The sequence below is a fragment of the Gigantopelta aegis genome, chromosome 8, assembly GCF_016097555.1.
Source record: "Gigantopelta aegis isolate Gae_Host chromosome 8, Gae_host_genome, whole genome shotgun sequence".
NCBI lineage: Eukaryota > Metazoa > Mollusca > Gastropoda > Neomphalida > Peltospiridae > Gigantopelta > Gigantopelta aegis.
In genome coordinates this window covers 29,464,687-29,486,148 of record NC_054706.1, presented here as the reverse complement: position 1 = coordinate 29,486,148, position 21,462 = coordinate 29,464,687, and the positions used below count along the sequence as shown (strand labels likewise).

Below are 21,462 nucleotides of genomic sequence, written 5' to 3'. Positions count from 1 at the left end.
TGAAACACTATACAAATTAAACCCTGAGACGTGTATGCTATTTTCTGGAGTTAAAAAAACAGAAGAAGATTCTCAGGGGGGGCAACTGCCCCCCCCCCCCCCCCCCACCCCCGGAGGGTATGGCCCTGTAAAATAAACTAAAATAAAACACAAAAAGCATGAATGGATATATAAATAAATAAATATCAATAGCTGTTCTTGTGTGTGTTTCTTGCTTGATATTTAATTTCAATTATCTGTCTTTACTAATAATCAGAAGAGTAGGCATGGCTGTGAAAGCCATCATTTCCCACCTAACTTCATTCCATTTTCACCGGCCTCGGTGGCGTCGTGGTTAGGCCATCGGTCTACAGGCTGGTAGGTACTGGGTTCGGATCCCAGTCGAGGCATGGGATTTTTAATCCAGATACCGACTCCAAACGACGCACTCAACACATTTTATTTACGGTTATATGGCGTCAGACATATGGTTTAGGACCACACATATTTTGAGAGGAAACCCGCTGTCGCCACTACATGGGCTACGCTTTCCGATTAGCAGCAAGGGATCTTTTATTTGCGCTTCCCACAGGCAGAATAGCACAAACCATGGCCTTTGTTGAACAAGTTATGGATCACTGGTCGGTGCAAGTGGTTTACACCCACCCATTGAGCCTTGCGGAGCACTCACTCAGGGTTTGGAGTCGGTATCTGGATTAAACATCCCATGTCTCGACTGGGATCCGAACCCAGTACCTACCAGCATGTAGATCGATGGCCTAACCACGACGCCACCGAGGCCGGTTTTAACAATACACAATATGAACGAATGCGTTCTTGTTTATAATATTTTGATTTAACCAATAATTGCCCATACCTAATTACTGCCGACCGCCTTCTTTTTACTTACCCGATGCCACATTTCGCCACGATCTTTTGGCGCTTAGATCCAGTCGACTACCGTATTTCATAAATTCCATAAATACAACCATAATGGAGGTAGCCATCTTTGTTACTTAACATAGAATTGCATACAGCATCGGCTAATGAGGGCTGACCATCTACACGGCGCTTATATGTTTAGGACAACCCCAGTGTAAGGACACAACACCATATCTAAACGTTTCCGTAGCACGAGTTACATCTAGCATAGGCGTACGGGCTCCCATTGTTATAGGGGACAGGCTGTATTTTGCCCGAATTAAAACGAAAATACCAGAATCCGAATTAAAACGAAAATACCAGAATCCGAATTAAAACGAAAATACCAGAATACGGATAACAACATTATTTATATTAGCATTACTACCAAACGGTTATATAGGGCTTCAAATAAATCACTACGCATTGTTATATGGATTACAACTAATTTTGAGGGTAGATTGACGGAAATACATGGGTAAAAAGGTCTCAGGTCAGAACATTTTGAGATTTTGCTCCAACACCTCTTATGACATCTAGTACAAGTATATTAATTAATTCAACAATAACAACAGCAACAACAAAAAGACTAATCTGGAGCAACGTTACCAGGTCGGGAATAATGTCAATGCCGACGACGTGTCCATCTTTTCCGACCAGCTTACTGAGGATGAAGACGTAACTGCCCGAACCACAGCCTATGTCGAGGATCCGGACACCTTCGATCTTTTCCGGAATCATGAATCCAGATCCGTAATACCTGCGAAAACAAACGTCAACCAGTGGCACGTTCAGGAAACAAACAATTTGACTGATACCATCGTCTGGATAGAAAAGGAAATGTTTTTATTTAACGACGCACTCAACACATTTTAATTACGGTTATATGGCGTCAGACATATGGTTAAGGACCACACAGATATTGAGAGAGGAAACCCGCTGTCGCCACTTCATGGGCTAATCTTTCCGATTAGCAGCAAGGGATCTTTTATATGCACCATCCCACAGACGGGATAGCAGACACCACGACCTTTGATATACCAGTCGTGGTGCACTGGCTGTGACGAGAAATAGCCCAATCGGTCCACCGACGGGGATCGATCCCAGACCGACCGCGCATCGAGCGAAGACAGCTGAGCTACATCTCGCCCCTGCGTCTGGATAGATGACAGCGTGATTAAATTTGGAAATGTAAGTACAAAATACGTGGAACACCATTATCACGATCATATTCACCACCACCAACAACATCACTATTAAAATCATCATGATCATCATCATAACAGTGAACACTCACCATCATCATTATCATCATCATCATCATCATCACCACCACCACCACCACCATCATCATCACCATCACCATCATCACCATCACAACCACCACCAGCTGCACCAACATCATCACCAACATCATATTCACCACCATCATCATCACCATCACCACCATCATCAGCAGCATCATCATCATCACTAACATCATCATCATATTCACCACCACCACCACCACCACCACCATCATCATCATCACCATCACATCACCACCATCATCAGCAGCATCATCATCATCACCAACATCATCATCATATTCACCACCACCACCATCATCATTATCATCATCATCATAGTCGTGATCGTCGTACAATATAGGGGCGGGACGTAGCTCAGTGGTACAGCGTTCGCCTGATGCGCGATCGATCTAGGATCGATTGCCGTCGGTGGGCCCATTGAGCTATTTCTCGTTCCAGCCCCGTGTTTCACAACTAGTGTAACAAAGGCCGTGGTATGCACTATCATGTCTGTGGAATGGTGCATATAAAAGATCCCTTGCTGCTAATCGAAAAGAGTAGCCCATGAAGTGGCGACAGTGGGTTTCCTCTCTCAATATCTGGGTGGTCCTTAACCATATGTCTGACGCCATATAACTGTAAATAAAATGTGTTAAGTGCGTCGTTAAATAAAAAATTTCCTTCATTTCCTTCGTACAATATAATACAATGCGGATGGGTAACAGAAATGCACTGGACAATATTTCAAAATCGTACGTAACCGGAACTCGGAACACGTGATTTTCACATAGGCAACTTAATATTTCGTTGTAAACACTAATTATAATTTGCACAGCAAATAAAGCTCTGATGATTCTAAAAAAAAAAAAACTTTTCATTTTAGAATGCATAACCGATAACCAGTTCGTGTGAATTTAAAATTGCGTAACCGACACGCGAACAAAACGACTGAAAGTGATCGCCTACTGACGTACCTGCGCATGGTTTCATTGTGGACTTTCTTCACGAGCTCCTTGTGTTCATCAGACAGGTGGTAGTTGTTCACGTTAGTCGTGAACTCGCACTTCTTGGCCACTTCTGTATAGAAATCGCGAACCTTCTCTGCTACAGTTTGATCTTGCGACAACATATTTCCTAAAAAAAACAAAGAAAAGAGTTTATATATAATTATACTGGAAGATATCAGAGGAAAGGAGACAGGGTAAGGGTGAGGCGTAGCTGCGTTACTTCAACGAAAAATAATACACTTTTTGACCCCTCAGTATTTGTGTTTTTCTTTGCAGAATTTCTTAGAATTTCAAGAATTTTAAAAGAGAATTTAAACCATTACGCCAAGCATTTTTTCCCCCGCCATCCTCATATATTTTGTTTTGTAATGCCAACATCACTCTCCCATCTAACACAATCTAATTAAAATTAGCTCCACTATTAAATGTGGATCTAACAGCAGCCCGTTGGAGCTCATGTCCAGTTGACCTTTCATTCTACCAATCAAAACCTTACTTGCAAAATCATGCCAGTGATTTGAAAAGAATTTGAAAACATTCGGGTTTATGCCGAGGGTATACGAAATGATTCGGGTGAATAACGAAGTATGCCGGAAACTAATTTCAATATAAACTTTTATATAAAATTCGGTTCAAAACGAAGATTCCCAGTCTGGAGCTCCACGCGGTAAGACGTGTTTGTTTCGCTTGTGCACATTGCACGTGCTTCTGTGTGCTCGACTTGGGGGTCCTTCATTTCGTTGTTTTTGTCAGCGAAATGAAGTTTTCTACTGGGATGTATGCGGCCATTGGAACTGACTGAACGCTGGAACGCTTCTCGTTTCGACAGTCTGCGGAAAAATATCCGCCCGGTCACCCCCTCCCCTAACCCTAACCTTAACCCCAACCCCAACCCTAACCCTAACCCCAACCCTAACCTTAACCCCAACCCTAACCCTAGCCCTAGCCCTAACCCTAACCCTAACCCTAAACCCTAACTAAAAATAATAATGGAGGGGACCGGGCGGATATTATACCCGAGCGTGTCCTAGCAGCACTGGAAGATTGACCGCCCCACTCTAAGAAGAAATAGGAAGCGGCGTCGGCCCCTACTACTCTTTTTCTAGACTTTACATTGTTTTATAGTGATACCATCTCGTATCCTCCGGAGTCGGGCCCGTCCGCACCACTATACCAAACCATGACGACTGGACTACACCCTAGTCTGATACTCTACTCGTTCAGACGGATCCGGCTTCTCAAGATCTGTATTTCAGCACAGCACTACACCTTCAACGTCTATCGACTTCAATCTAGGGGTTTTCTTGACGGGATGCAACCCACCTCGTCCCTTTAAGCTGTGCACCCAAACGGCCTTAACGAGGCCACTCGCGTGGACATATCGATCAGACTTTAAACGTTTAGATCTGCGTTCAAAATTTTATGTCGAAATTACTTCTTTTTTGTAATATTATTAAATAGTCCGATCCTCTCTTCTTTCTCTTATTTAATTTTGGACTGTCCTTCTAAAATGCTCCAAATTATATAAATATTCGGCCGAGCAGTCAATTCTTTTTTATTTTTGGCTTGTAACCTTTTTCTCTTTTTTTCTTTAATCTATTAACTTTTTTACTAATTGCTATTTTCAAAATTCTGCCCATTTTCACCCCCCCCCCCCCCATCCCGAGTCAGGCCACCGATCTTATCGGAGGTCGGACTCGGGATGGGCGTGTTCGAAACCCTAGTGGTATATGGGCACGTTAAACTAGTTATCATCATCATCTTGAAGACGAAAAAAACCAACCCGTGATGGTATAGCCACAAAATCTGTTTATACTAGTATATTACTGCACTTTTATTACTGCACTTTCCCCCCCGTTTTTTCAATAATGAAATAGACCAACAAGTTCGCCTATTGCATAAATAGTTTCAGCCGATATTTTTTGAATTTGTATGCTCCCGAATAACGTTATAAAAGGTCGATATTTAAATTGTTATTTATAGATGAAATGTCACCTGGACATGGGAGTCCACGCAGTGCTGTTAGATAATTTTAATCAGATTGCATCTAACATTACACAGCACTTATCAACAACCAGCACTCCTGTCCCTATCACTGTATTGACATACTTTGACAAACATTACTGGATTTCCTGTTTGTATTTTTGTTTGTTTTTCCTTGGTAATAAATACTGCCTAAAATATCTTCTTACGGAATAAAATGTTCAGGACTGTTTAGTTTCGTTTATAGACAAAATAAGACATTACTTTGAAAATGCTATATAATTACTAGTATATAACTTTTGACAAACACCCCTCCTCTTCCCTTAGCGTTTTATAATACGTGTGTACATCCCATGATACGACACCCACCGTTTTATAATCAGTGGCGGATCCATAAAATCCATTGGGGGGGGGGGGGAGGCAGGGATACGAGATGGAATTCCAAGGGAACTTTGAGGGAGGTATGGAGGGGGTTGTAAAAAAAATGAAAATTAATATATAATAAAATTATAACTATCGCAAAATGTAGGGGGGGGGGCGGGCCCCTGAGATACCCCCGCCCTTAGATCCGCCTCTGATAATGTTTGAACTGCCACGAAATATCTAGCTGAAAAACAAACTTGTAACTGCATTAGTAGATCTAGGTAGAGTGTAAAACTAAGCTTCTGATTTCTCTTACTATAATTCAACAACACAACTACAACGACGAAATTTGCAATTTGCAAACCTTCCAAACTAAGTTAGGCAGCTGTGCTTCAACAGAACAGTTTGTAAAAACCGTAAAGAAAGAGAATAGATTTGAGTATTTTCTCACATACAAACAGCCTCATTCCCAGTCTGGAGCTCCACACGGTAAGACGTGTTTGTTTCGCTGGTGCACACTGCACGTGCTTTCGTGTGCTCGACTTGTAGTCCATGGGCCAGATACCGAATCCCCCCCCCCCCCCCCCCCCCCCCCCCGGGAAATTTGGAGAGAAGTATTTTTAGATACCTCATTATATATGAATTTAATATCTGCTTGTCTGCAGCAAAAATGTTGGTGGATTAAAAAAATATCGCCATTTGAATGGGGGTACCGTTGCACATTTTGTTGCACATTTTGTGTCCCAAAAACACTATATTGAAAAATTAAATATAGTGATAAAGTTGTCATCCATATAAATTTTTAACAGATATAAGGCCAAAATGAATGTTATTCATCCTATACTAGACGTTAATAGTAACAAACCAAATAACAATGCAATATGTGGTATGAATAATGATATACTCATCGGCAAAAGTTAAGCAATGCCTGAAATGCATTATTTTCTATATTTACACATATTTTGGGCTGCTTGAACCTTTTATTATTTAAAATTGCACTGTATTTAATATATTGAGGCAGCATTATTCAAATATGGTTCAGTATATCTGCCTATACTATACTCAAAATTAATTAAGGTCCAATAGATATTTTAGCATTTTCCTTTAAATATGGGGGAAAATACAACTTCTTCCGTTGAAAGTTGTCAGCATTGTGGCATGTTCTTAAACTTAATGACTTAAATAACAATTTTGAGGGAACACAATGACAAAAAACATTCTAAACAAATGTGTAACAAATATTTGCCTAATGCTCATTTCAATAATTTTCATAAGTATGTGAAATCCCAGTGTTTTTTGCGTGTATAACCAGTAAAAGTTTACTGAAACAATGTATAGAAGCCATATATATGACCAAAACATGCTAAAATAATATGACAGTAACAAAGAATTCTATTATAAGAAAGTTTACTAGCCCTTAATTAATTTTGTTGAGTATACATGTATGTGCATCAATATTATGAATGTCCCTCTTTACTAAACACCAGGGTTAAAAAATTTAAAGCATCAGTTTTGTGTACCTACCATAATTTCTTTTGCATTACATGTACAAGTCATCTATCTCACAGAAGTTCATCTTATACTAGTCTGTGTTTGTAATATTTTTAGATTTGCCTTTATATTTACATTGTGCTTAACTTATGCTCAAGTGTATATAATTAGTTTCTACATCAAATATTGTCTGGGAAAGTTTTGACTTCCTTTCATATTCCTTTGCATTTTCATACAATTAAAATATGTCTGTCATGTTCACAATTTCTGGTATTTTCCTTCTCCAGACTCTGCTCTGGTTCCACCATCAGTATGTCCATCAGCTCTCGTGGTATCATATCACTATTTCATCTCTAGTGTGCCTTCTAAAATTTCTCAGCCATATGACCATTTGGTTGGGGAATAGCCTGGTATGCCTGGCATGACTGATACCAAATGACAACTTGGCAATTTGTTCTCTTTATGCGCATTCTCAGAGCATTCTCAGTGAATACATACATGTAGAGTGGAGAAGGCTGATTTATACTCTACTGTAGTTCAATATTATCATCCTTGGTTTGGCAACAAACATTTCCAGATATTTGTCAAGTCATGATGTTTTTGTATGTTATTCGCACCTGCACTTCCGTAGAGAAGGTATATGAAATGATCTGCTTCTTAAATATATGAACATCAATTTTTGCTGAACTTCCATGAGCTAACAACATTTCAAGGAAGTCTTGGTGTTGCTTGAGAATGTTCAAAACCTCCAGTTTTCCATTCTGCATAAAAGCACTGTTGGTATCATAGCCAGTAATGGCAAGCACAGCTGGAATTGCTAGTTGGTGTCTTCCCTGCATCCTTAATGATGCTGTGCACATCTATAAGATGACTCTTGTTGCCAAATTGAGTGTATACAAATGTCCGTATCTGGGATGGTGAACTGGCAGCAATGTACAGACATTGAAGTATAATCTTTGTTTCTGCATTTTCTTGTGCACTTTACAACACCCTCAGACATGGTTTGCGTTTGAAACATGTACTTTGTCTCACAAATAGAACCCTCTTCCCAAGAATCTGAGGGCAGAGTTTTCTTTTTTTCATTTAAATGGTCTTCTAGTCTCTTAAGACTTTTGTAGGGATTCCTTAGATCAAGTGTGGCTTGGTAGAATCCCTTTCACATGAGAAATTTAGTGCCAAACCACGAATGCTGTTATTATGCTACTGTGGATTAGTTGCAAACCTTCAATCCAGTAGATATCCCCTGAAAATATGCTGTACCAATAGAGCAAATTGGAAGAGAGCAAATTGCCATGGTCTCATATGGTATTAGTCATATCATGAAGTCCAGGGTATTCCTCAACCACATAGAAATGGCTGAGAAATGTCCAAAGAAATACTGGAGCTGAATTGGATGGTTTGTGATATGATAACAAGAGCTGTTGACATACTGAGGGAGGAACAAGAGCAAATGCCCAGAGGACAAAATAAGAAATTACAGATATTGTGAACATAATAGACATTATATTTAAGTCAGATGATAAGACTGAAATAGGAAAGAAAGTCAAGTACTAGATATGCCTGATGACTATATCTGATGTCAATTATATAAACCTAAGCATAAATTAAGCACAATTTAAATACAAATATGTTTTTAAAAATAGTACAAGCTTCTGTGAGATAGATGAATTGTAAATGTTTTAACACACATCCGAGGAAAGGTACTTATAATTGGCTGGTACTAAGAACAGAGGGACATCTTCATAAATTTGTGAACATAGTATATAAACTCCATATACTTAACCATATTTGAATAATGAAGCCTCAATATGCTATAGAAAAAAGCCAGGTCAATTTGTTTTTTTAATAATAAAAGCTTCAGGCAATCCTAAGTGTGTGTATACATAGAAATTAATACATTTCTGGCATTGCTCACTAGTAACTTATTTTGAGAAGTATATAATTATTCATACCTCATATTATATTGTTTTGTAATTGTTATTAATATCTACTTAATAGAATAAAAGGAAGGATGTAGAAATAGAAAATTGTAAACTTCACATATATCAAATTTGGGTCACATAAAATGATTGAGAATTGGGAATGAAAGTTAGATTTTTATAGTGCTAGATATTTGCCTGATGACAATATTCTATGTAGATATCAAATATATACACCTAAACATAAGTTAAGCATAATATAAATAGAACTGCAATTCTAAAATATTACAAAAAGCAACAACAAACTTAGCTATTGTAAGATGAACTGTTGTGAGACAGATAAATTGTATATGTTATGCAGACTTGCCTATAATGGTATGTAAATTCACTTTTTATGTTTATAAGACGTGTGTAATATACAAATATTCAAAATATCCATGTAAATGGTTTATACAGCATGTACTGCACCATATTTAAGTAATGCTGCCTTCAGATATTAAATACAATACAATAATAAAAGGATCAGAATGTTTTAGGTACGGTATGTATATATACACATGTACGTAGAGAATTACGTATATCGGGAACTGTGTAACTTTTGCTGGTGAGTATACCCCGGTACTATATCCATACCACATATATTGCATTGCTTTGTGGTTTGTTGTTATGAACATGTAATTTAGCATGAATAGCATTCATAATTTGGTCTTAAACCTGTTCAAAATATGTCTGGATGTTAACTTGAACATTGCCATGCAGTTTTTTCATATACTATGTTTGTAATATTCAGGACATTTCAAATTCATTGACTCACTATGCTTAGTCAGATGCCAAAAATTTTAAAAAATTTGGTGGAATACATTCACCAGTAACTCAGCTTTAAAGTAAAAGCAGTGATATAGTCCAGAATTATTTTCAAATATTTTTGAAAATTATGTGGAACATTCACCTTGATCAGAAAGTTCCCGTTAAAAATAAATAGGGTGCCTACACTTAAACGTGCCCAACAGATTTGCCTGCAGACAAGCTGATTTGAATATGTCTATGGATAGGCTTCAAAGATATACTCATCTTGACAAATCCCTAGGGGGGGGGGGGGGGGGGGGGGGTGGTTATAGTGGGCCCATGGTCTATTGGGGTCCTTCATTTCGTAGTTTTTGTCAGCGAAATGAAGTTTTCTACTGGGATGTATGCGGCTATTAGAACTGATTGAACGCTGGAACGCTTCTCGTTTCGACAGCCTGCACCACCAGGTTGGATTCTTGTTTTAGCGAGATTCCTCGCCTCCACGTCATTTCTCCGTCTAACTATGTTGACTTGTTTTTTCGTGACTCGTATGACGGCCATTCTGCAGAACGCCACGGTTGTTCGCGTTTAGTCTCTACATGTCCGAGCCTGTCCTAGCAGCACTGGAAGATTGACCGCCCCACTCTAAGAAGAAATAGGAAGCGGGGTCGGCCCATACTACTCTTTTCTAGACTTTACTTTGCTTTATAGTGATACCATCTCGTATCCTCCGGAGTCGGGCCCGTCCGCACCACTATACCAACCCATGACGACTGGACTATACCCTAGTCTGATACTCTACCTCGTTCAGACGGATCCGGCTTCTCAAGATCTGTATTTCAGCACAGCACTACACCTTCAACGTCTCTCGACTGTCAATCTAGGGGTTTTCTTAACGGGTATGCAACCCATCTCCTAGACCCCTCCACCCACCCCCCACCCCCCACAATAAACATTCTGGCCCATATAGAAGAAACAAACTCCATATAATTGCATACAGTCAGTGCCGAATATGACCAGACGAGCTTTATTATAGCAACAAGTTTAACCATATTATCAAGACTTGGCCAGTCTCACGACATAAATACAGACTCTTCAACACGTATTCTAAGGGTTCGTCAACCTCCTTTAGGACCAACTCCGATAATAATCTGCAACATGTAAAAAAGATTTGTATGTTATAATGTATAATTCAAAACAAAACATATTATGAAGACTTGTCAGTCTGAGAACTCTGTTCTAAACGTAATACGTATTATAAAGGTTCGCCAACCCTGAACAGCCCAAGTACAGTTATAAAAAATAATATAATAATCTATTCGTCATTCTGACTGCCGACCACTGAACTGAGAGAACTCATCACATGATACATTGCCTTTTATACCACATACATAACGCCCTCTATAAATACATATTACCTCCCTTGTTTCTTTCTAATTCGGATCTCAAACGAAAGAAATTACATATCTCGTCCCTATAAGCTGTGCACCCAAACGGCCTTAACGAGGCCACTCACGTGGACATATCGATCGGACTTTAAACTTTTAGATATGCGTTCAAAAGTTTGTCGAAATTACTCTCTTTTTTGTTTATTATTAAATAGTCCGATCCTCTCTTCTTTCTCTTATTTAATTTTGGACCGTCCTTCTAAAATGCTCCAAATTATATAAATATTCGGCCGAGCAGTCAATTTTTGGCTTGTAATTTTTTTTTTTTTTAAATTTATTCTATTAACTTTTTTACTAATTGCTATTTTCAAAATTCTGCCCATTTTCAACTCTACGCCCCCCCCCCCCCCCCCCCGCTCCTCCATCCCGAGTCGGGTCACCAATCTTATCGGAGGTCGGACTCGGGATGGGCGTGTTCGAAACCCTAGTGGTATATGGGCACGTTAAACTAGTTATCATCATCATTATGTATAGTACAATACAGTATTCGGAACTTCTTTAGTCGGTATTTGGGCACGTTAAGCAAGTTATCATCATCATCACAAACAGCTTAAAACAGCTGTTGTGAAAATGAGGTAATCAGTTGACCTTGTTGCAAGGTTTGACACGCACTATAGACCGTGAAAGTAAACCTGTCAGTGGCGTAAAGAAAACCCCAACACCAACCTCTCAGCCCATTGTAGTCACAGTGAAGTAATTGCAGACACCATTCAAACCACACATACATTCAGCGGTAGTGAGCAACGCTGATGTTTTCGGACATCATGTACTGTAAGTAATTGGTTCACCCCATCCCCACTGCCCCCACCAAACAAACAAAACCCCCCACAAAAACCCCCAACAAAAGACAAACCCAACAACACGACCCCCCCCCCCCCCGGAACCCCACAACAAACCCAGACCCCCCCCCCCCCCCCAATCCTCACCAATAACAACAAACAAAAACACAAAAACCCCATTCGCAACAAGACATATTTTATATGCATCATCCCATAGACAGGATAGCACATACAACGGCCTTTGATATACCAGTCATGGTCCACTGGCTGGGACGATAAATAACCTAACCAGCCTACTGACGAACCACAGAGTGTTCGTTGTAAATTTAGCTTAAAACGCGGTAATGGAATGGGAATGGGAACTCTATTAACGTGTCACCGGCCTCGGTGGTGTCGTGGTTAGGCCATCGGTCTACAGGCTGGTAGGTACTGGGTTCGGATCCCAGTCGAGGCATGGGATTTTTAATCCAGATACCGACTCCAAACCCTGAGTGAGTGCTCCGCAAGGCTCAATGGGTAGGTGTAAACCACTTGCACTGACCAGTGATCCATAACTGGTTCAACAAAGGCCATGGTTTGTGCTATCCTGCCTGTGGGAAGCGCAAATAAAAGATCCCTTGCTGCTAATCGGAAAGAGTAGCCCATGTAGTGGCGACAGCGGGTTTGCTCTCAAAAATCTGTGTGGTCCTTAACCATATGTCTGACGCCATATAACCGTAAATAAAATGTGTTGAGTGCGTCGTTAAATAAAACATTTCTTTCTTTCTTTTGAATGCTATTAACGACCGGCCTCGGTGGCGTCGTGGCAAGCCATCGGTCTACAGGCTGGTAGGTACTGGGTTCGGATCCCAGTCGAGGCATGGGATTTTTAATCGAGATACCGACTCCAAACCCTGAGTGAGTGCTCCGCAAGGCTCAATGGGTAGGTGTAAACCACTTGCACCGACCAGTGATCCATAACTGGTTCAACAAAGGCCATGGTTTGTGCTATCCTGCCTGTGGGAAGCGCAAATAAAAGATCCCTTGCTGCCTGTCGTAAAAAGAGTAGCCTATGTGGCGACAGCGGGTTTCCTCTAAAAACAGTGTCAGAATGACCATATGTTTGACGTCCAATAGCCGATGATAAGATAAAAAATCAATGTGCTCTAGCGGCGTCGTTAAATAAAACAAACTTTACTTTACTTTTTCTTTCTATTAACGTGCCCATATCCAATAAAGGTTCAGGCACACCTACCACGGATCCAGCCTCTAACAAGGCCAGTGGGTGGTTCCGGGGCGGGGCTTAAAACGCGGCGCGGTGCCGGTTAATGCTTAAGGCTTACATAGACTGGATGCGGTGCATGCGTGTGGCCTGACTCTCGCGTCTGATGCGTATACGGCTCACGTTTTTGGGCATGTACACAATATACGATAATTTCATTCACGCATCGCACGAATCCACTCTCATTGAAACTAATGTATTTCGATTTTTGTATTTCGCTGAATCGCACGCACGCGCCGTATGCAGTCTATATGAAGGGGTTGGACGTAGCCCAGTGGTAAAGCGCTCGCTTGATGCGCGGTCGGTTTGGGATCGATCCCCGTCGGTGAACCCATTGGGCTATTTTTTGTTCTAGCCAGTGCACAACGACTGGCATATCAAAGGCCATGGTATGTGCTATGCTGTCTGTGAGATGGTGCATATAAAAGATCCCTTGCTACTGATGGAAAAATTTAGCGGGTTTCCTCTCTATGACTGTAAAAATGACCATATGTTTGACATCCAATGGCCGATGATTAACAAAATCAATTTTCTCTAGTGGTGTCCTTAAACAAAACAAACTTTTTTCCCCCAGTCTATACGAGTCTTTACCGCAGGTAAGGTAGGTAGCTAGGTAACTAGTTTTACGTGATCCTATATCACTGGGGTTTCGAAGACACCACTGTCGGTAAACAACCAGTTGGCGTACGGAACTAAATAAGCACACAGTCTGGGTGACTGGGATACGAACCCGCCACCGTGACATACCAGCCCTCACGTGATGAGGATGGGGAAAAAAACCCTGCTGGGGTCACATAGGTAACTGGAAATAGAAGGAAATGTTTTATTTGACGACGCACTCAACACATTTTATTTACGGTTATACAGCGTCGGACATATGGTTCAGGACCACAGAGATACTGAGAGAGGAAACCCGCTGTCGCCACTTCATGGGCTACTCTTTTCGATTAGCAGCAAGGGATATTTTATACGCACCATCCCACAGACAGGATTGTACATACCACGGCCTTTGATATACCAGTCGTGTTGCACTGACTGGAGCGAGAAATAACCCAATGAGCCCACCGACGGGGATCGATCCCAAACCGACCGCGCATCAAACGAAAGCTTTACCACTGGTCTACGCCCCGCCCCTCGTAGGTAACTGTTTTCGTTAGTAGAATGAAACATACTATACATATTATTGCCGAAAAAATATATAAAACAGTATGAATGGTTGTATTCCCGTTCCAACCAATGCTCTACGACTGATATATCACAGGTCTTGATGTGCTTTTGTGTCTGAGCGGACCCAGGATTGTATATTGGGGGGGGGGGGGGGGGATCCACATGGGGGGACATGAGAAATATAAAATGTGCTGGGGAACGAGGCCGTGGGTAATTGGGTCAAATATTTACTTTGCAATGTAACACCCGTAACAAGATAACAGAAGGACAGCTTTATCCAGTATTAAGGCCAGAGCTCCAAAATAAACAATAAAATGCAAACAAACGTTGTCGCTTGCTGGAGGAAAGGCGCGTGATATAGGCCAGTGGTTAAGCGCTCGCTTAATGCGCGATCGGTTTGGGATCGATCCCGTCGGTGGGCCCATTGAGCTGTTTCTCGTACCAGCCAATGCACCACGACTGGTATATCAAAGGCCGTGGTATGTGCTATCCTGTCTATGGGATTGTGTAGATCCCTTGCTACTAATGGAAAAATGTTGCGGTTTTCCTATCTAAGACTATATTCCAAAATTACCAAATGTTTGACATCCAATAGCCGATGATATTAACAAATCAATGTGTTCTAGTGGTGTCGTTAAACAAAACAAACAACTTTTTTTGCTGGTAGTAAATCATAGGACATCATCACTACGCATTCTTGTTACAGAAATATTAATGGAAACACTGATACATTAAATAGCAATAGATAATCTGTAGATGACATCAGCTTCATAAACATGAATGTATGCTGGTACATGTAAATGTTTATCAGTTAGTAAGAAAGAAAAAGGAAAAAAGAAAGAAAAAAAGAATAATTTTTTTTCTCAAATCAACGTAGTGTTTACACACACGACGCACATGCACTCGATCTTCAGTAAATTTTCATTTATTTCAAATTATTCTCCTGCTTATATCCAGTTAAGGTTCATGCACGCTGTCCTGGGCACATACACACCCCAGCTATCTTAGTGTTTTAGGGCAGTGGGTTAGTAGTTAGGGGTTTGTGAGAAAAAATAGTCTGTAGTGGCCTTACACCCACCCACTGAGTCGTTAAAACTTGCTCTTGCTGGTGGGAGTTGGTACCGGGCAGCGAACCCAGTACCTACCAGCCTCATGTCCGATGGCTTAACCACGACACCACCGAGGCTCGTTATTATTTCCAGAAACAGTGCACCATATTTGCTCTTACATTATATTGTTTAATTTAGAACAGACCAACACTGGCTGTTTAGCCTTGGGTTTCCAAAAAACGCCAAACAACCTTGACAGAGACCGCGTTTTTTTATCACCACAACCCGAAATCTAAAGCATGATCAACTATAGCTTGAACGCCAGAAGCAGAAGAAAAAGACGAAAGACACGCAAAAGCTGTAGTTCACAATTTGTCATATTATCTTTATAGAAACATGTCTTTCTTTACCACTCCAAAGAAAGAAAGAAATGTTTTATTTAACGACGCACTCAACACCTTTTATTTACGGTTATATGGCGTGAGACATATGGTTAAGGACCACACAGATTTTGAGAGGAAACCCGCTGTCGCCACTACATGGGCTACTCTTTCCGATTAGCAGCAAGGGATCTTTTATCTGCGCTTCCCACAGGCAGGATAGCACGAACCATGGCCTTTGTTGAACCAGTTATGGATCACTGGTCGGTGCAAGTGGTTTACACCCACCCATTGAGCCTTGCGGAGCACTCACTCAGGGTTTGGAGTCGGTATCTGGATTAAAAAGCCCATGCCTCGACTGGGATCCGAACCCAGTACCTACCAGCCTGTTGACCGATGGCCTAACCACGACGCCACCGAGGCCGGTACACTTGACAGAGACCGCGGTTTTTATCACCACACCCGGACTCCAAATCTAAAGCATGATCAACTATACCTTGAACGCAGAAGCAGAAGAACAAAACGATAGACACGTAAAAGCAGTAGTTCACAATTTGTCAGATTATCTTTATAGAAATTTTGAATTTTTATATTGATGTTGATCATCACTTTATTTGTTTGCATTACCATAGTTTGACACCCAATAGTCGATGTATTTTTCGTGCTGGGGTGTCGTTAAACATTCATTCATTCATTCTTTATAGAAACATTTCTTTCTTTACCACTTCAAAAAAATAAATAAAAAATAAATAAAACATCTTTAAAATCCTATACCAAGCCTCGAGCAAGTCTAGATATCAGAAAACACGTACAAAGTAGTTCCACATTCCTTTGTACGGTTAGTGGGCAAGAAGAGGTGAATACATTCACTGGGTGTATTTTGTTGACAGACGGTTATCTTATCCCACCAGCCTTCTAAACGAACGTGATGTGGCGCGGTTACAAGGTTAAACTTGGTTTTGTTTAACGACACCACTAGAGCACATTGATTTATTAATCATCGGCTATTGGATGTCAAACATTTGGTAAATCTGATTTGTAGTCAGACTCAGGGATCGAACTTAACGGAGGCAACGACGGCACTTTTGTGAACATTATCTGCCAGTATTTATCACGGACGTTTGGATCCTTGTGGGAGTTAATGGGCGTTAATGGGCGTTTAGTTAGTACCACACAATGGAACGATATTTAGTCATGCGCGTCCCCTGTGTTGTTGTATAATATACGTTCTCACTGCATTTTGCCTCCTTACTTTCGTGATATGCCGCCCCTTTTCACGTTAGGCAGCCCCATTTATTTTTCTGCGCCACTCTTTATTTTTCTGCATCCTGTTATAATTTACAGCACCCAGCTCCGCTGTTTTAAAATGCACACTTTTTTTTCACACTGAAAAACATCGATGAGTGTGCACACTGGACATCAAAGAAAACAAGCCGCGTTGTGTACGAAAGCGCAACTGACAAAAAACTTCAGTAGCTTCCGGAAGTTACCGTAACTTAATTTAACACGATTTTTTAACAGCCTATGTTGTGTCCCATACTAGTATCCATTTGTATGTTTAATAAACACAATAATAGTTATATAATATTTTAGCAATCAAAACATTTAATTTTTTTATCGTTCTGGCAATCTCCGACTGAAAAATCCCCGACTTATTTGGCGCCAAATTTGTCACGTGATCAGAAGTCATTCTGTCTTTTGTGTCCACTAACTGTGTCTGATATTTTAACCTCAATTGCAGATTTAATTTGCTAGTAATTGGTCGCAACTTCGTCTCAGAAACACCAAGTCCCGTTAAATGTTAGCTTATGCTAGTAGTCCATGATTCCATTTATAATAAATTCTTGTTTATTGAAGTTTATTGACATAGATTGAAGACATTTGACTACATGTACATTTAGAAAAATAACCTTTTAGTCGTGGGTGATAAATTCTTACGTTCGAGCCTTGTAGTCCTCAGAAGAAACCCGTTACAGTTTCCCTAATGCAAAAAGGGATCTTTTATATGTACCATCCCACAGCCATGACAGCACATGCCACGGCCGTTGATATACCGGTTGTGGTACACGAGAAATAGCCCAATGGACCCACCGACGGGGATCGATCCCAAACCGACCGCGCATCAAGCGAGCGCTTTACCACAGAGCTACGTCCCGACCCCTAGGTTATAACGTTTTCCTAAAGTCAGGGTACACCATAAAAACTTTGTTTTGTTTAACGACACCACTTGAGCACATTGATTTATTAATCATCGGCTATTGGATGTCAAACATATGGCCATTTTTGAGTCATAGAGAGGTAACCCGCTACATTTTCCCACTAGTAGCAAGGGATCATTTATATGTACCATCCCACAGACAGGATAGCATATACCACGGCCTTTGATATACCAGTCGTGGTGCACTGGCTGTGACGACAAATAGCCCAATGGGCCCACTGACGGGGATCAATCCCAGACCGACCGCGCATCAAGCATGCGCTTTATCACCGAGCTACGTCCTGCCAGGGTACAACATAATACTAATGTTGGACTACCAACTGCCAGTATAAAGTTGGCCAACTTTCTGCTGTCACGACTTCTACGACTGTCCAGTTGCTAGTCTGAGCGCTCTTACAACTCGATTCTCGTCGTATAACCCAGTAGTTATTAGTCTGAGCGCACCCGTCGTAAGTCGGGAGTTGGGGAAATTACAACGGAACCGTCGAGATGGCTAACTTCGTCGCGACAGTTGATAGTCTGAGCCGAGCATTAGAACAAAATTGGACTGTCACACCCTCAGTACTCCAAACTGCACTATTCTTGCATGCCTTGTCTAAAACTAATCTTTCCCCAGAAACACTCAGTCCACCAAAATAATAACAACATGCCACCCCACCCCCACCCACTAAAAAGAAAACATACGAGTACATGCAATATGTATGTAGTCAATTAATTTCATTTCAACTTATTTTCGTGCTTATATCCAATTATGGTTCAAGCACGCTGTCCTGGGCACATACACCTCGGCTATCTGGGCTGTCTGTTCAGGAAAGTGGGTTAGTTTATTAGTTGGTTAGTTGTTACTGAGAGAGAACAGGGTGTAGTGGCCTTACACCTACCTATTGAGCCATTAAGAACTCGCTCTGTATTGAGCCATTAAGAACTCGCTCTGGGTTGGAGCCGGTACCGGGCTGCGAACCCTGTACCTACCAGCCTGTAGTCAATGGGTTTTTCCTCAAATAAGGCATGCGTTTACTTAATATTCATTGATATCAAACCAGATTCGTGTACTTTAATTCTAAAGGCAGACATTCAGGTCAGGTATTATGATACCAAATCATGTGGTTGCAAGGTCAGCATTCGAGGAGTACTGTCAAACCCACAAGGAGTAAATGTAATTGCAGTTGTGATTGGTGGACATATGTGACACTGGTTGACTGTGCAAATACTATAATATATAACCTTTCAGTTCCTTAGCTTTTATTACATGAACAATTATTACACAGTGACATTTCGTACGTTGTTTATACCTGTGGTGACAATAAAAAATTGCAATTGACATTTTGTGCGATCAGTCTTGCCACCGTAAATGTCATGTAAATTGTTAAAAAAGTTTGTGTTTTGTTTAACGACACCACTAGGGGACACATACAATCTTATTTGTTTAACCCCGCTACATTTTTCCATTAGTAGCAAGATATCTTTTATATGCATCATCCCACAGATAGGAAAGCACATACCACGGCTTTTGATATATACCAGTCGTGGTTCACTGGCTAGAAAGACAAACAGCCCATTGGGACCCACAGACGGGGATCGATCCTAGACCGACCGCGCATCAAGCGAACGCTTTACCACTGGGCTATGTCCCTTCCCCCTATAAACACCCTAAACAATGCTCATCGTCGTAAGGTCTAGACACCCCCACCCACCCCAAGCCACCTCTTGATCTGCTCTTATAAGAACTATTTAACGATGCACTCAACACATTTCTTATTACGGTAATATGGGAAAGATTTCCGCCTATACCCCCCCCCCCCCCCCCCCCCCCCCCCCCCCCCCCCCAATTATATTGATACATGTATAACCCAAAAGCTAACCCTAACCCAAACCCAAACCCTAAACCGGCCTCGGTGGCGTCGTGGTTAGGCCATCGGTCTACAGGCTGGTAGGTACTGGGTTCGGATCCCAGTCGAGGCATAGGATTTTTAATCCAGATACCGACTCCAAACCCTGAGTGAGTGCTCAGCAAGGCTCAATGGGTAGGTGTAAACCACTTACACCGACCAGTGATCCATAACTGGTTCAACAAAGGCCATGGTCTGTGCTATCCTGCCTGTGGAAAGCGCAAATAAAAGATCCCTTGCTGCTAATCGGAAAGAGTAGCCCATGTAGTGGCGACAGCGGGTTTCCTCTCAAAATCTGTGTGGTCCTTAACCATATGTCTGACGCCATATAACCGTAAATAAAATGTGTAGAGTGCGTCGTTAAATACTTTTTTTTTTTTTTTTTTTTCAAAACCCTAAATCGAAATCTAACCCTGTGAGGGGGTAATGGTCGGATATGTTACTCTTTTCAATAATCGCATTAGCAGCAAGCGATCTTTTATATACTAGTATGCACCATCCGTCCGACAGGACAGTACATATCACGGCCTTTTGTTACACCAGTTGTGGTGCACTGGCAGAAATGAGTGTTACGATGAACGCATGCAATGAAAAAAAAGAAGAAAAAACACAGAGATTAAATCCGACCTTCAGCCATGCTGTTTTCTGGGATAATAATATTAACAACACAATTTTGAGATTCTCAAGAGGGGATGGGGATGCAGCTGCCACCCCCCTCCTCCGCCTTCCCCTGGAGGATGCGACCTTGGATATGATGAATCAAATAATGAAAATATGAAAACAACTGCAAGACACTAGCAAACTTAACGTACCTGTCGAGTCTTCCTTTTCCCCGTGAATCGTTTTCAACTCTATTGTGGTTTGTTAGCGCGGTGACGGGAAAATGGGGACTACTTTTCGCACTCGAGTAATTTAATAACGCGTTTCAGTTCAAGGTTATCCTGCCGACGACTCGCTTGAACATACCGACTGAACGTTTTCAGAGCAGGTCACTCCGTGGTAACTAGGTTATCTTAAAGCTCGATTAAATGGGCATAATGGCGGATCTCCGACTGTATTATACATATATATATATATATATATATATATATATATATATATATATATTTAAAAAGTAAAGTTTTATTATTTATAATATATGTGGAGCATCCCCTCATTGTAACCCACAGGCCACCTTATTACAATAACACTCAGACATTTTCACTGTACCACGACTGGTGTAACAAAAAAAGAAAGAAATGTTTTATTTAATGACGTACTTAACACATTTTATTTACGGTTATATGGCGTCAGATTTTAAGAGGAAACGCGTGTGCATGGAATTTAGCAGGGGAGAGTCTAGACGGTTACAACGCTATAGTTCTTGATTCGAAAACGGATAACATGTTTTTTAGCGTCACAAATGTGGCATACGACCAGCCAGTCGTTTTTCGTTTAACGTTTGCAAATTATTTTAACTGATTTGCAAAGTGGTCATTCGGTTTAATGTACAGCGTAACCCTCCCCCCCTCAACCCCCCCCCCCTTAAAAAAC

At 41.0% G+C, this 21,462-nt stretch overlaps 1 protein-coding gene across 4 annotated transcripts in view; it reads right to left on the bottom strand.

The window, feature by feature from the left end:
* LOC121379220 (arsenite methyltransferase-like) overlaps positions 1-20,885 on the bottom strand; it is a 43,899-nt gene extending 23,014 nt beyond the window's left edge. The window contains exons 1-3 of one of the 4 annotated variants that reach the window (XM_041507727.1): positions 20,742-20,885; positions 3,164-3,323; positions 1,510-1,660 (exon numbers count right to left, since the gene is read on the bottom strand). In XM_041507727.1, the coding sequence (XP_041363661.1) occupies positions 1,510-1,660; positions 3,164-3,318 (306 nt within the window). In that variant the 5' untranslated portion in view covers positions 3,319-3,323; positions 20,742-20,885. The other 3 variants (XM_041507730.1, XM_041507729.1, XM_041507728.1) reach the window with 3 other exon arrangements.
* Positions 20,886-21,462: the final 577 nt, after the last annotated feature.